The 14,424-nt window shown below is 37.8% G+C and overlaps 1 protein-coding gene across 1 annotated transcript; it reads right to left on the reverse strand.

The window, feature by feature from the left end:
* Window positions 1–5,240: 5,240 nt before the first annotated feature.
* LOC138146045 (small ribosomal subunit protein uS10-like) lies at window positions 5,241–5,729 on the reverse strand. The gene has a single exon (XM_069067757.1). It carries the CDS (start codon window positions 5,650–5,652, stop codon window positions 5,293–5,295), a length of 360 nt encoding a protein of 119 aa, XP_068923858.1. The 5' UTR covers window positions 5,653–5,729; the 3' UTR covers window positions 5,241–5,292.
* Between the last annotated feature and the right edge of the window lie 8,695 nt (window positions 5,730–14,424).

A 14,424-nucleotide genomic window follows, 5' to 3' on the forward strand; every position in this document is an offset into this window, starting at 1 on the left:
AAAGGGGTGATTAGATTCTGCAAAAAAAGACCTAAGATTTATTTATGCATTTATGGTCAGCCTATAGTTTCCTCAATTCACAATCAGCCAAGTAAAGCGACTCCTCTTTTTCAGACACATCTCTCAAGATTCATCTTACTCTTGCAACTTTGGGTTCTCTTTAAGGCTGTCCATTATATTTATTATAAACTGACTTTACATGCAGAAACATTTTGGCAGTGAGAGTGGGAATAGGTTATGAGGCGATAGGGTGATTTTTCTCAGGGTCCACACATAACAAAGAATAAGGACCACCTTAGATATCTTCTTCCTTCTAAAAGCATGACTCTGGGCTCTGGGTCTTGGAGCCAGTGCTCTCCAGAAGACTCCACCCCTTGATGTCTTAGAATGTTTTTTCCTTAACATGGTATTGGAGTTTGACTCAGACAGCCTTACTTTGAATCCCACCCATTCCATTTACTACCCATTTCATCTCATGGGCAAACTCTAGGACTCAGTTTTCTCACCCGTTAAAGTAAAAATTAGACTTGATGATCTCCCAGAGCCCTTCTACCTCTAATAGTCTGATTACAATTGTACCTATGAACTTTTGCTGTATATTATGCTTTACTTACAGTTTATTACTTTTGAATAAACTCCAAACAGAATCAGAGTTAGAGGCAACCTCAGAAACTATTTCTGACCCCATCTTAACCAAGAATTCTCTATGCAACAAGCCAATGTTTGTACAGTCTTTGCTTAAAGACCTCTAGTGACTGGGAAGTGATCAACCTCTTTGACACTTTGACACTTTTATACTGATTCAATCATCTAAGACAAAGAAAAGCAAGTATGATCCCTCTTCCACATGATAAGTTTTCACATATTTGAAGAAACTTATAATGTATCCTTTATCTTTTCTTCTCCAGGACAAACAGCTTCACTTGATTTACTCAATCCTCATTTGGCATATTTTCTAGTCTCTTCAATATCCAGCCTGCCCCTTCTCAACCTATAGCTCTTTATTAAAAATTCTAGTGATACATGAAATATTAGAATATTCTATACATTATCTATATAAAGAAAACCCAAGATGTCCAGACTAATTCTACCCTCCCCCACTTCCCATCATATTTTCTTTCTCCAGTTCCAAAATTTCCCTTTGTTCCAAAGATGAAGAAAAAAAAAAGAATTTGAGAGTTTTTTCTCTAGGACATTAATGGCAGACTTTTCGTTTAATACTTTAACCACTGTGGACTAATGTATTTCTTGGGATTGTGTCTATGGTACAGAGGGGACTCTGGATTCTTGAAGACTTTATCATTTGAACACAAGTCCTGCTAGGTTCTATAAAACTGGATAGATTTTGACATTCACCAAAATGATGGAATGTGTGTTGTAAGAAGATAAACCTAGCTAAGTTTGAAAAGTCTTATCACCAATAAGTGGGCTACAAGATGATTTTAATTCTCTCTCTCTCTCCCCTCTCTCTTTCACACACACATTATATATATATTTATGTGAAAATATAAATATACACATGCACACATATACATGTCTGTATATGCATAAATTCATATACATATATGCATTAAATTTATATGTATTATATTTATGTATATATGTAATATATGCATACATATGTATATATGTTCTTTGTTCAGTTGTTTTTCAGTTGTGTCCCACTCTCCATGACACCATTTGGGGTTTTCTTGGCAGAGATACTGAAGTGGTTTGCCAATTCCTTCTCCAGCTCATTTTACAGATGAGGAAATTGAGGCAAACAGGGTTAAGTGACTTGCACAGGGTCACATAACTATTAAGTATCTGAGGCCAGGTTTGAACTCATGAAGATGAGTCTTCCTGACTCCAGGCCCAACACTCTAACCACAGTGCCTTGTAGCTGCCCATGTATATATACATCATATACATGTACATGTACATGTACACATATATATGTATACACACAGTCATTTACCAAAACAGTTTAGGAAAGCATAAAAATGTTAAATTGGAGTACTCATATAGATGAAATCATTGAACCTTAAAATATTGAAGTACAATTCAATTATAAGTACTTTCTAGTGAAAAATTGAATCAATCACAACCGACCTTTTCTCTCCTTCATTACAAATATAAGGAAAACTATCAGAAATTCCTTGAACATGTCACTGGGGGTTTAATCCATCTCTGATGACCCCAAAATGATGTGGTCTATGTATATATAACCGTATATATACTTTATATATATACATATATATATAAAACTATATTTATTTATAGCTATATATAACCAAAGTCCTGAATGACAAAGATTACAAGAAGTCACTTGAGAAATGGAAGTCCAAGTCTAACAGCTCAGTAAATAATTATGAGGATGATACTGAGGATCATACTGGTAAATAAATCTCAAATTTTGATTTATGACCAAAATTATGACATTCATGTTTGGAGGGAGAAAAAACCCCAAAATACCCCCCTCCCTCAATCCAAAAGCAAATCTCTGAATATCCTTTTGTGTGATGTGAGTTCTGGGATTTGAAAAATGAACGGTAGAGAAAAGAATGGATCAAAATCTGTGAGAAGTGCATTGATAGATGTCACCAAACTTATCATTTTCTTCCAGTAAGGAACAATATGCTTCCCATTCCTGATTCTATTCTTGAATAGATTTGGGTGGTAGAGTAAGGCAGATATGATTTTGAAGTTTTATTTCTCCCCTAGAGATAACTGTTGGCCTACTGGTCAGAACAAAATGGATCAAAAAACATACTTGAGAAGAAAACAGGATTTGTCAAACATTGCTTTTATTTATTTTTAGAGGATTTTATTTTTTAAGAGTATTTTTTCTCTATTATCTGTAAAAACAGTTCATATTTATTTTTTTGGGTAAATGAATACATGTTTCTGATTCAGGGACAAACTTCCTTAGTGTTTGTATCAGTATATAACTTAAAAATCATATACTCAGTGGCTGAGAAACATTGACTAGGTGCCAATTGGTTCTCTGGATGTTGAAAAAGGCAAAAAATGTAAAAAGTGACAGATACTGTTATCTACCATCAATGTCCAAACAAACTAAAATTTGCCAGTTTTAAAATTTCTAGAACAAATACTGGTCTGGATTGATGTTGTAATCATGAATAAGGGTGAGTCCTAAATCCTCTACCAAAATAACCCCCCCAAAACCAGAGCTTCTAACACTGAATTACAAAAGAGAAAATGATTGGAATAATTAGAAATAATAGAAATTATTTAATATATTTTAAGCTCCTTGTTTAATATGTGCTTCATTTATTGCTATTCTTTTATCATTTAAACCTATGTCAAAATTCATCTATCCATCCATTTAACAACAAGTTATGGAATGCCTATGTCCTGAGTATTAGAGTGCCTGCTATCTATAAAACACTATGTTAGACACTTAGCATGTTAAGTAAATAAGAAGTGATATTTGCCTTTAAGGAGCTTAAAGTCTAGCCCAAGCCTAAAGTTTCAATTTTGCAATGGTGAATTTTTTAATGCATTTATATTATTGTTTTTAACAATAATAACAGTTATCTGACACTTTATGATTTATGCCACACTTTAATCATGGTAGTCCCATGGGGCAGCTAGTACACATATTATTATCTCTATTTGATAGGTGAAGCAAGGTTAAATGACTTCCTCAGAGTCACACAGAATCTTCAATTCTTCTTATCTGTTTGAAGTGCTCTGTCCTTTCCCAAAGGTAGAGAAAATAATGAAAAGAAAGATTTGCATTGGTCAAAGATGGCTGCTTCATTTGAGCTGGCTGACCTCTCTAAGTATAGAGAAGAAAAACCCAATTGAATGGTATATTCAGATTCATATAAAGAAGAATATTCAAGTAGGCACATTCAATCTTTATTTTAAAAAAGGTAGGAAACCAGTTTTCCTCACTGGGTACTTCTCTTTAACTTTAACATTCTTTTTTTTTTAAGAAGGAAAGAATTTAGAAAAAAAGAAAATCTGAAACCCTGACATTTTGACCCAATGTTCTTTCAGATAAATGCTTAAAAGAGAAAGGCTGTTTGAAGCATTTGGCATGGAAGAATTTTTTTTAAATCACCCTTAAAAAGGGCAAGTACACATTGTTTGGAATGGGGAGTTGAGTAAACATTGACTTTCTTTTCTCCTCAACTTAGACATTTAAGAAGGTATTGCAGAAGTAGCTTGTAAAGTTTAGACTGTGGAAAGTGCGACCCATGCTATTTTCTGTATAAACTACCTAGAAATGTGCTCAGTGTGATTTGGTGTGATTTGTAAGCAAAGATTTTGTGGATGACACAAAGCTGGGAGGGATAGCAAACATTTTGAATGACAGTCAGGATCACCACCCCTCCCCCCAAAAGAAAATCCCCAGTCTAGAATGATGAATGGAATCTAAGATCAGTGTAGAGCCCTGCATGAGCTCAAAAAAGTAATTTCACAAGTAGAAGATCATGGTAAGTGTAACTAGATGGTCATTAGCCTAAAAAAACTGAAGTGTTTTGGTTTACTGTCCACTCAGTGATAACTGAGACGTGAGTAACAATATACTTTCCCACTCACCACAGCAGTTTTTCTGAACCAATTGATCCCTTTTCAAGTCTTCTATATCAACCCTCCCCTCCCCCTTTCAAACCTTACCTCAACTGAAAAAAAAAACTGAAGATATTCACCCTGAGATTCCACTTATCTCCTCTTGATCACATCTCTCAGATGCCTTCTGCAAGAGTCTGCTTCATCACTGTCTCACCTGAAGAAATGGTCCTTCTCCTTGCCAAGGAAGACCATCTCTATAGGCAAGTGATTCTATTCCATCCCATCTTCTTGAGCAGATTGCCCCTTCTATCATCCTTACTCTCTCAATTATCTTCAATTTCTCCCTGTCTACTAGTTTCTTCCCCACTGCCTACAAACGTATCCATATCACCCCTATCCTCAAAAAGTCTTCATTTGATCTATCTATCTCCTCTAGCTGTTATCTCATAGCACTCTTTCCTTTTGGTCAAACTGTTAAGAAGACAGTCCACAACCAATATCTCTGTCCTTTCCTCTCACTCTCTTCTTAACTTCTCTCTGAAGTTGCCAATGATTTCTTTTTCTTCTTTTTTTTTTTAATCAATTGCTCAAGGTTACAGGCCAGTTATTTCTGGGTGTGGTGCTAAATATCTGAGCCCGGATTCGATCCCTAGATCATCCCGACACTGGGGCTGGTGCTCTTACTCGCTGAGCCACCTGGCCACCCTCAATGATTTCTTTTTTTTTTTTTTCAATAGTTGCAATAAATTTATTAAAAGAGATTGGTTAGGCATCTGCCATGGTGACTTCAACTTCTACAACTGGTTCAATGCTGATAGAAGTGTTCTGTTTAACAATTTCAGAAGGACTGTGCAAATCAACAAGGCGTTTGTGGATTCTCATCTGGAACTGATCCCAAGTCTTTGAACCTTCACCGCAAGGAGTTTTTCTAGTTGTGATTCGAAGTGTCTTGGTTGGCATTCGAACAGGTCCCTTCACTTTCAAGTTCTTCTCTTTGGCTCCTCTGATTAGGTTGGCACACACTTTCTCCAGTGATTTCCCCTTGCGGCTGGTCAGGGTGATCCCGATCCGGTGAATGGCTACTTCCGGCTCCACAAGGGTCTTGCGGGTGTCTTTGAATGCCATGGCGGCAGAGCGGCTTCCTGACCGACTTATTCCTCAGTGAGAGCGAACAGGGTGAGTCAGGAGGAGGAGAGGCAGACACTGCCAGCTCCAAGCACCTGCGGCGGCGATACCTTCACCAAAGAGCCCAATGATTTCTTAATTGCCAAATCTAATGATCCTTTCTCAACCCTCATTTTTCTTGATCTTTTTACAGCTTCTGTCAATTATCCTTTTCTCCTTGACACTCTCTTCTCTAGGTTTTCATAACACTGCTCTGTCTTGATTCTCTTCCTACTTATCTAACCACTCCTCCTTAACCTCCTTTTGTTGGGCTTGATCCAAGTAATACCTGCTAATAGTGGGTGTCACCAGGGCTCTTTCCAGGGACTTCTTCTCTTCTCCCTCTATACTATTTCACTTGGTCATAGCATCAGCTCCCATTGATTTAATTAAGATGCCTATATTGTTGATCCTGATTTACTTATTCAGCCTCAACCCTCTCCTGAACTCTAATATTGCATCTGCAGACGCCTGGTTCACATCTCAAACCAGATGTCCCATAGACATCTTAAACTTGGCTTTTCCAAATCTAAACCGATTCCCCCTCCCACAACTCTCTCTTATTTCTAACTTCTCTATTACTGTTGAAGGTAATACATCCTCCCAATCTTCTAAGCTCACAACCTAGGCCTCCTCTTTTACTCCCCCCTCTTTCACCCCTCCCATATAGCCAATCTGTTGCCAAATCCTGACATTTTAACCTTCCTAATATCTCTTTTGTACACTCCCCTTCTCTCCTCTGACATTGCTGCTAGCCTGGCACAGGCACTTGTTTATACCGGGACTCCTGAAATAGCCAGGTCAGTGCCTCTACCTCAAGTCTTTCCCCACTCCTGTCCATTCTCCACTCATCTGTCAAATTGATCTCCCTAAATTGAATGACTGACCATGTTACCCATCTCCCTCCAATTCAATAAACTCAAGTAACTCTCTATTGCCTTTAGAATCAAACAGAAAATACTCTGTCATTCAAAGTCTATTAGAACCTGACCCCTTCCTAAATTTCTAGTTTTCCTACACATTACTCACTTTCATATACTCTGCAATCCAGTGACACTCTCCTCCCTACTGTTCTTTGCATGAAACAATTCATTTCTTAACTCTGTGCATTTTTACTCACTGGTCCCATGTCTGGCATTCTCCCTTCCTCATTGACCTCTTGACTTCCCTGGCTTCCTTTAAATCCCAACTAAACTTTTGCTTTCTGTGAGAAACCTTTCCTGATCCTCCTTAATGCTAGTGCCTTCCCTCTGTTGATCATGTCCAATTTGTCCTATCTGTAGCTTGTTTGTACATTATTGTTTATGTGTTGTATCTCTCATTAGACCACAATCTTCTTGAGAGTTTTCCTTGTCTTTCCTTGTATCCCCAGAACTTAACACAGGTCATGGCACAGTATGTGGCTTGATGCTGCCTGTTGACTGACTAATGAAAACCTTATGCAACATTAAAAGAATCAGCATCCAGAACACAGGGAATGATGGTCCTAAGGTACATTAAAAGTACTGTGTTTAGCTCTAGGTACCATATTTTGGGTGGGAAATTGACAACCATAGGGTATCCAGAAATGGTGATCAGGAAGGTGGGACCACCCTATACCAGGTCTGATTGAAGAAACTGAAGATATTTAGTTTAGATAAGAGAGGGAGAGATATACAGAGAGACACAGAGACAGACAGAGGGAGAAAGAGACAGAAAAATACAGACACAGAGGCAGAGAGAAAGAGAATAAGTATAGGAAGCCTGTGATGTGCTAGAGAAAGGGCCTTGGCTGTGCATTCAGTGGACCTGGCTTTATATCCCACCTCTGATGCTTACCAACTGTATGCCATTGGACACAGAACTTAGTCTCCCAAGGTCTCTGTTTCTTCCTCTGTAAAGCAGAGGAGTTGAGTGGGATGAACTGTCTGAAAGTATTTGAAGGACCATGGGAAACAGACCCAAGACTTCTGTTTATTACTAGAGAACAGAATGAGGAGCAATGATTAGAAGTAGCAGAAGGGGAAATTTCAACATGATATAAGGAAAAAAAAATTCCTAGAAAGTTAGAGTTTTCAAAAATGGAATGGGATGCCTTTTAAGAAAGGAAACAAGTATTTATTAAGAACCTACCATGCGCCAGACCCTGTACTAAGGATTTTCTAGAAATATTCTCATTTAATTATTACAAAATTTTTACCTGGAAGGTAGGTGCTATTATTATCCCGATTTTACAGTTAAGGAAACTGAGGTAGATATAGGTTAAATAACACAACCAATAAGAGATAGATGTTGGATTTGAACCCAGGTGTTCCTGGCTCCAAGGCTAGCATTCTGTCCATTATACCACTGAGTTGCCATTTGGTGGTAAAGAGCTCTAAGTCACTTGAAGTCTTCAAGAAAAGGCTGGGTGGTCCACTTCCTGGGAATGTTATAGTACTACAGAGAAATGAATTTTACTGTATGGTCTTCCAAGAGACTTTTATTGCTTCTATTTTTGCCCATCTTCACATTTACATCACTGAGTATCAAAGGATATACTGGCTTTGTTGAGAAAAGTTCTCAAAATTTTTCATAAAAAGTTCTCTACTTCTTTGTCCTCTGTAACAATGTTCATAAGATACTACCAGGACTGGAGTCAGTTCTCTTTGCCTACACTCATTATGAATCCTGCAAGTCAAGATAACCAAGTGTTTTTTGAAATATTTCGTGTTGTTCTTTGGCTCACAATGGAATCAACTCAGGCAAAGACTTGATTTCCTCCTTCAAGCAGAACCTATGAGCCATCATTCCATCTAGTTGAACCTCCTTTACATCTTATGGTTTCATTAATGAGAGGATGTCAGTGTGATAGAGTTCATTTCTTCCAGTGATGTAACAGCATGGCCTCTGAATAACCTCAAATTTAATGTACCAACATTGAAATGTTTATAGATTATCTAATTTTCTGATACTCATGATCATTTTCCCTTCCCACCTCCCAATTACTTTTCTTCTCTCTCACTGTCACTGCAGAAGCTAAAATGGGCTGCTTAAGAACTATCACCATTTCATATTTTTATGTGTTTCATTGGTTGCCATGGACAAATAAATTGTCACCTGCTGTTTCTGAGCTTCTCCATGCTTTCCTACACTGGTCCTTCCTCAGACACAGTTTGTTGCTGGTTATATAATCAAAGTCTCTTGAAATCCACATAATCCTTCAAGGGTGTGCCCTATGGGCCTAGCCTTTGAGAAGCTGGGATTTCCGTGTCAGGATCAGATAGTGGAGCAGGACTTTTATGGAAGATAAACATTGAACTGATTGCAAATTTAATGAAACCATTCCTTAAAATCAAAGAAAAATAATCTGAGAAAGGATAATGATCACTAAATAAATTAAATTTTGACAAAATAGCATTTTTCCAAAGAACAGGGAAAAATAAATTCATATAATAGCATAGCGAAAAACCAAAAGATGATAGGAGAATAAAAAAAAGTGTAATATTGAGCAATTACTTCATTAGGGTGTAATGATTAAGCTATAATATACTTAGTACATGAAATAAGAACCAATTTGCCCCAACTTATTTTTCCCCAAATGGTGTTTGGTACACATATAACATTCTGTGCAATCTTGATTTAACACATATAACATTCTGTACAATCTCAATATAAACACTCTATTTCCTACATAAATTTCAAACATGGAAAAGCTTTTAACTGCTACAAATATTTATTTGCCTTTTGGATCCTTTGTAATCTCTTAGAAATTGTGCAGGCTATTTGAAATTTGAATTCTTATTTCATATATAGTAACATTTGCTACAGTTTTGCATAAGGCTGTTCTGTATGAAAATAGAAATGGAAATAAAAGAGATGAATCAAGAATCAGGTGAGTAGTGTGGTCTCATGACAAGGTATGAAGTGTAGACTACAACTTGTAAACAGATGTTTGGCAACCTTCCTTGATCAGGAGGACATCCTGAGATGGAAGTAAAAATGGCTTCTGTGAGGGTTCTGCTTTTAATTAATTAATTCATTCATTCATTCACTTAACAAATATGTATTAACTGCCTGTTGATGAAGAGCACTATGCCAAGCACTATGGGAAATACCAAATTTAGAGAGGCCATGGCATCATTCTTCATGGATCTTCCAGTCTATTTCAGGGATAAGACACTGACATAATCTAATTATAATGCATGATAGTACATTCTATGTGTATGAGAGTACTACAAAACAAAGGGGGAAGGTTGTTACTGACAGAGGGACTGTATTCACTAACCAGCTAACTTCCAACCAAAACATTGGGACCCCCTAGTCCTGTGCCTTTTGTCATTCTTGTGTAATCTGGCACTGTGATTGCGAGCAGAAATCTACCCAGACACCCAGGACTGGGGCTTTCTGCTGAGCCCTGTGAATCATCCTCTCTCCTTTCTGAGTTTGACTACCACTGGTCCAGAAAACTGAAAAAGTGGGAAAAGAATGCAGGAAGGGAGATAATAGCTTACCAAAGAAAGTGATTACCACAACAACATTTATATAACACTTCAAGGTTTACAAAGCACTTTAAATATGTTATATTATTTGATACACATAACAGTCCTGTGAGGTAGATTATCCCCACCTTACAGATGAGGAAACTGAGGCTTGAAGAGATTAAATTATTTGATCAGGTTTATACAACTAGTGTATGAGGCAGATTTTGGACCAAAGACTTCCTGACTCCAAGTCTAGCACTCTTTCCATTATACTACTAGCTATCTATTAGCTGACAGATATTGGATTTTTGCCTATGATTTGTCTACACCAGAAATTATTAAACTTTTTCCACTTGAGACCCATTTATGCATATTGGCAGTGTTCCTTAGCAGTTGCATGGCATGATGGCATGTGTAGTGCAAAGTATACATGTTTTGTCTTCAGAACCATGATTGCAGTGATGTGCAATTTAACACGGGCAAGTGCTGCTGGAAATACCTTGGATTCACCATGTGTTTAATTTTTAATTAAATTTTGGTTATTTTGTGCATTCAGAAACCTTTTACTGTTGTCAAAATTTTCATAACCCCCACAACCCACAGTTTAAGAAGCATTGAGACTATGTGCTTGAGTAGAATTTGCAAATAAAATGCATGGGAATTGTCTGACGTAGTTGTTTGGAATAGTGGGTAGGACATTGTACTTGGAGTCAGGAAGAATTCAATGCTGATTCAGGTATTTGTGAGCTTTTTGGCCCTGGAAAAATCACTCTTTCTCAGTCCATTTCCTCATCTGTAAAATGAAATTAATTTGCCTTACATTTGCCTTACAGAGTTGTTCTAGGGATCAGATTTTATACATATAGATATCTCTATATAAACCTACATCTATCTATCTGTCTCTGTCTATCTATCTGTCCATCCATCCATCCATCCATCCATCCATCCATCCATCCATCCATCCATCCATCTATCTAGAAAGACAAACACAGAGAGTTTCTCAAATGTAAAGCCAAATAAATGTGGGTTAGTTATTATCATACCAAGTATTTTCTCTGGACTAATGCTTTTGCCTGACTTCTGGGTTTGCTGTTGTTCTGGAAGATTGAGGTCTCTAGAAATTCACTATTAACTAATTGAGACATAACTTTCTTGTGTGACACCATATAGAAGGCAACATAACTCATGTCATATATTTGTGATGTTTAATTCATAGATGACAAATCCATAATAAATTATTGAAGCATATTAGGAGGATATTGCTAAATTTCTGAGGTTGCGTCAGGAATGCCAACTACCATGTTCTTCTGCAAACAGTTCTTTTGTTCAGTTATAAGAATGGGGACTGGACCTTTTATTTCACTGCTAAAGGGAACTAATAGGAGGAGGAAATTTCTTTTACCAATACAATCCTTCTCTGCCTCTTATCATCTTAACTGCCTAGAAAACTGAATGATTGAATTACTTGCCCAGAGGGGCAGAGTCAATATGGTGGCATAGAAGCAGGAAATTCTGTGAGCTCCCTACAACAACCACCTCAAATAGCTATAAAATATGACTCTAAACGAATTTTAGATCTACAGAACCCACAAAGTGACAGAGAGAAACAAATATCCCACTGAAGGCAGTTCAGCAGACCTGTAGGAAGGGTCCATTGCAGTGTGCTGGGAGCAGAACACAGTCCTGCATGAGTTGCATGGTTTTGACCTCAAGGCAGCATGACCAGTGGCTGCCAGAGCAGACTTCAAGAGAGTGAATCATGAGCAGCTGTGGTGGTTTCCAGACTCCTCAAGCCATAAATGCCAAAGAGCAAGTTAAAGGTCAGTCGGGGACTCTGTTGGAAAGGAAGGGCATGGTCTGGCCCATGCCCCTGGGGTGAGAGGTGGCAGAGTTGCGGTGGCTGTAGGTGCTGCCCAGCATGGCTTCCTTCAGAGCTCCTGGCCTGCAGATCATCATATGGGGACCAAGTGACCATTGAGAGGGTATTTGCTCTTGCTTTTTAACCTGCTTGGATATGGATTGCTGTTTTGGGTGGGGGTCCGGGGGTGTGTGGCCAATAGGCTAGAACTTTAGGAAGCTGCAGAGAGGGCACCCTCCTAATAGCTCCAGAAGCTGCAAAACCTCAGCAATTTGGGACAAAGCTCTCCTCTCTGGAAGCAGAGTTCTGCCATGGCACAGAGCTCAAAAGTCAAGTAATTGACTGGCAACATGAGCAAGCAGAGGAAGCAAAGCAGAGTAATCAAACATTAGGTTCCTTTTTTGGGGGGCAAAAAGAATCAAAGCATGGCATGGGAGGAAGACAGTGAAGTAAGAACTCCTATATCAAAAGTTTACAAGAGGGGCGGCCAGGTAGCACAGCGAGTAAGAGCACCGGCTCCAGTGTCAGAACGACCTGGAGATCGAATCCCAGGCTCAGACACTTAGCACCCACCCAGAAACACTTGGCTGTGTAACCTTGAGCAAGTTACTTAACCCCAATTGCTTAGGGGCGGCCAGGTGGCTCAGCGAGTAAGAGTACCGGCTCCAGTGTTGGGATGACCTGGAGATCGAATCCCGGGCTCAGACACTCAGCACCACACCCAGAAATAACTGGCCGTGTAACCTTGAGCAAGTTACTTAACCCTGATTGCTTAAAAAAAAAAAAAGCTTACAAGAAAAATATGAATTGGTTACAGACTATGGAGGAGCTCAAGAAGGATTTTGAAAATCAAGTAAGAGAAGTGGAGGAAAAATTGGAAGAGAAATGAAAATGATGCAAGAAAATCATGAAAAGAGAGTCAACAACTTGACTGAAGAAAAATAACACCTTAAAAAATAAACTAACTCAAATGGCAAAAGAGGCCCAAAAAGCCAATGAGGAGAAGAATGACTTAAAAAGCCAAATTTGCCAGATGGAAAAGGAATTTCAAAAGGTCACTAAAGAGAATAATTCCTCCAGAATTAGATTGGAGCAAATAGAAGATAATGACTTTATGAGAAATAAAGATACTCTAAAACAGATCCAAACAAATGAAAAAAATAGAAGGCAACATGAATTACTTGTCCAGTATGTATCAGAGGGAAGACTAGGACCCAAGTTTTCCTACCTTTGAGACTGGCTCCCTATTACACCATGAACTATTTGGACATATCAACACTATAAGGCATACTAATTCTGCCTAAGTTATATGACTATTTTTTTGTTTTTGTAACTTAATTTTCTCTCTTGCCTTTACATACTTTATGATACAACCAAACTGAATTACTCACAGGTCCCAAGTTTCATCTCATTCTCTCCTACTGCCTGGCACTCCCTACCCTTACAAGACTTGATCTGTGAAGTCCTTCCCATTCTTCAAGTCCTTTCTAAGTTACTTCTTTGTCCAATAAGATTTATTTGATCTCCCAGTTAGAAGTTATTTTTCAATTCTTGAATTTCCCATAACCCTTTGGTTTCATCTCTCTTATGGATTTTTCATGTTCCAATTTATATTCCACTTATTTTCTTGGTTTTCTTCCTTTTAATAAAACTGTATGGGAGGGGCTTATCATTGAATCATCAGTGCCTTGCACACAGCAGATCCCAAGCAAAGGTTTCCTGAACTAAAATGGAATCTTCTTATGTCTTCAGTTCATTCATAAATGAAGTCCAAGAAACAATGATTTCAGACTACTTGGGTTAGCATCTTGTTTGACCGTGTGCATATCAAAAGAACATATCTTTATAGGTTTCATAGCATAGTTGTATGAGTTGCTTTTAAAAATCATATTTTAAATATTCTAATAGAGCTGACTATTTAAAGGAAAACTGTAATGGACCCTTTCTGATTTATTTGTAAATGCATATATCTTTTTTAAAAGTTTGGATCTATTCACATGGATTTTTCTCAAAGAATGATGCACCTGGATAACAAAAGCATTAAACTATTATTTCTATTATAATTCGCAATAGACAGCTAGGTGGTGCAGTGAGTTCTGGACTTAGAGTCTTGAAGAAGTGAGTTCAAATCCAACCTCGGGACTTATTAGCTGTGTGACCCAGAGCAAGTAATTTTAACCTATTTGCCTCAGTTTCCTCAATTGTAAGATGGAAATGAAATAGCACATACCTCCCAGGGTTGTTGTGAGGATAAAATGAGATTATATTTGTAAAGTACTTAGCATACTGCCTGGCATATAATAGGTACTTGATAAATACTTATTCCCTTCCTTTCCCCCTTTGCCAATGCCTAGGTAATACTCATAATACTTTTCTTATTGTACTTGTGATTTCAATACTAGCATATGGAATTCTGAAAAAGAAAACTCCTTC

The sequence above is a fragment of the Petaurus breviceps genome, unplaced genomic scaffold (genome assembly GCF_028583685.1).
Source record: "Petaurus breviceps papuanus isolate PSGF00001 unplaced genomic scaffold, PetGlider_PUasm1.0 90752, whole genome shotgun sequence".
Lineage (NCBI taxonomy): Eukaryota > Metazoa > Chordata > Mammalia > Diprotodontia > Petauridae > Petaurus > Petaurus breviceps.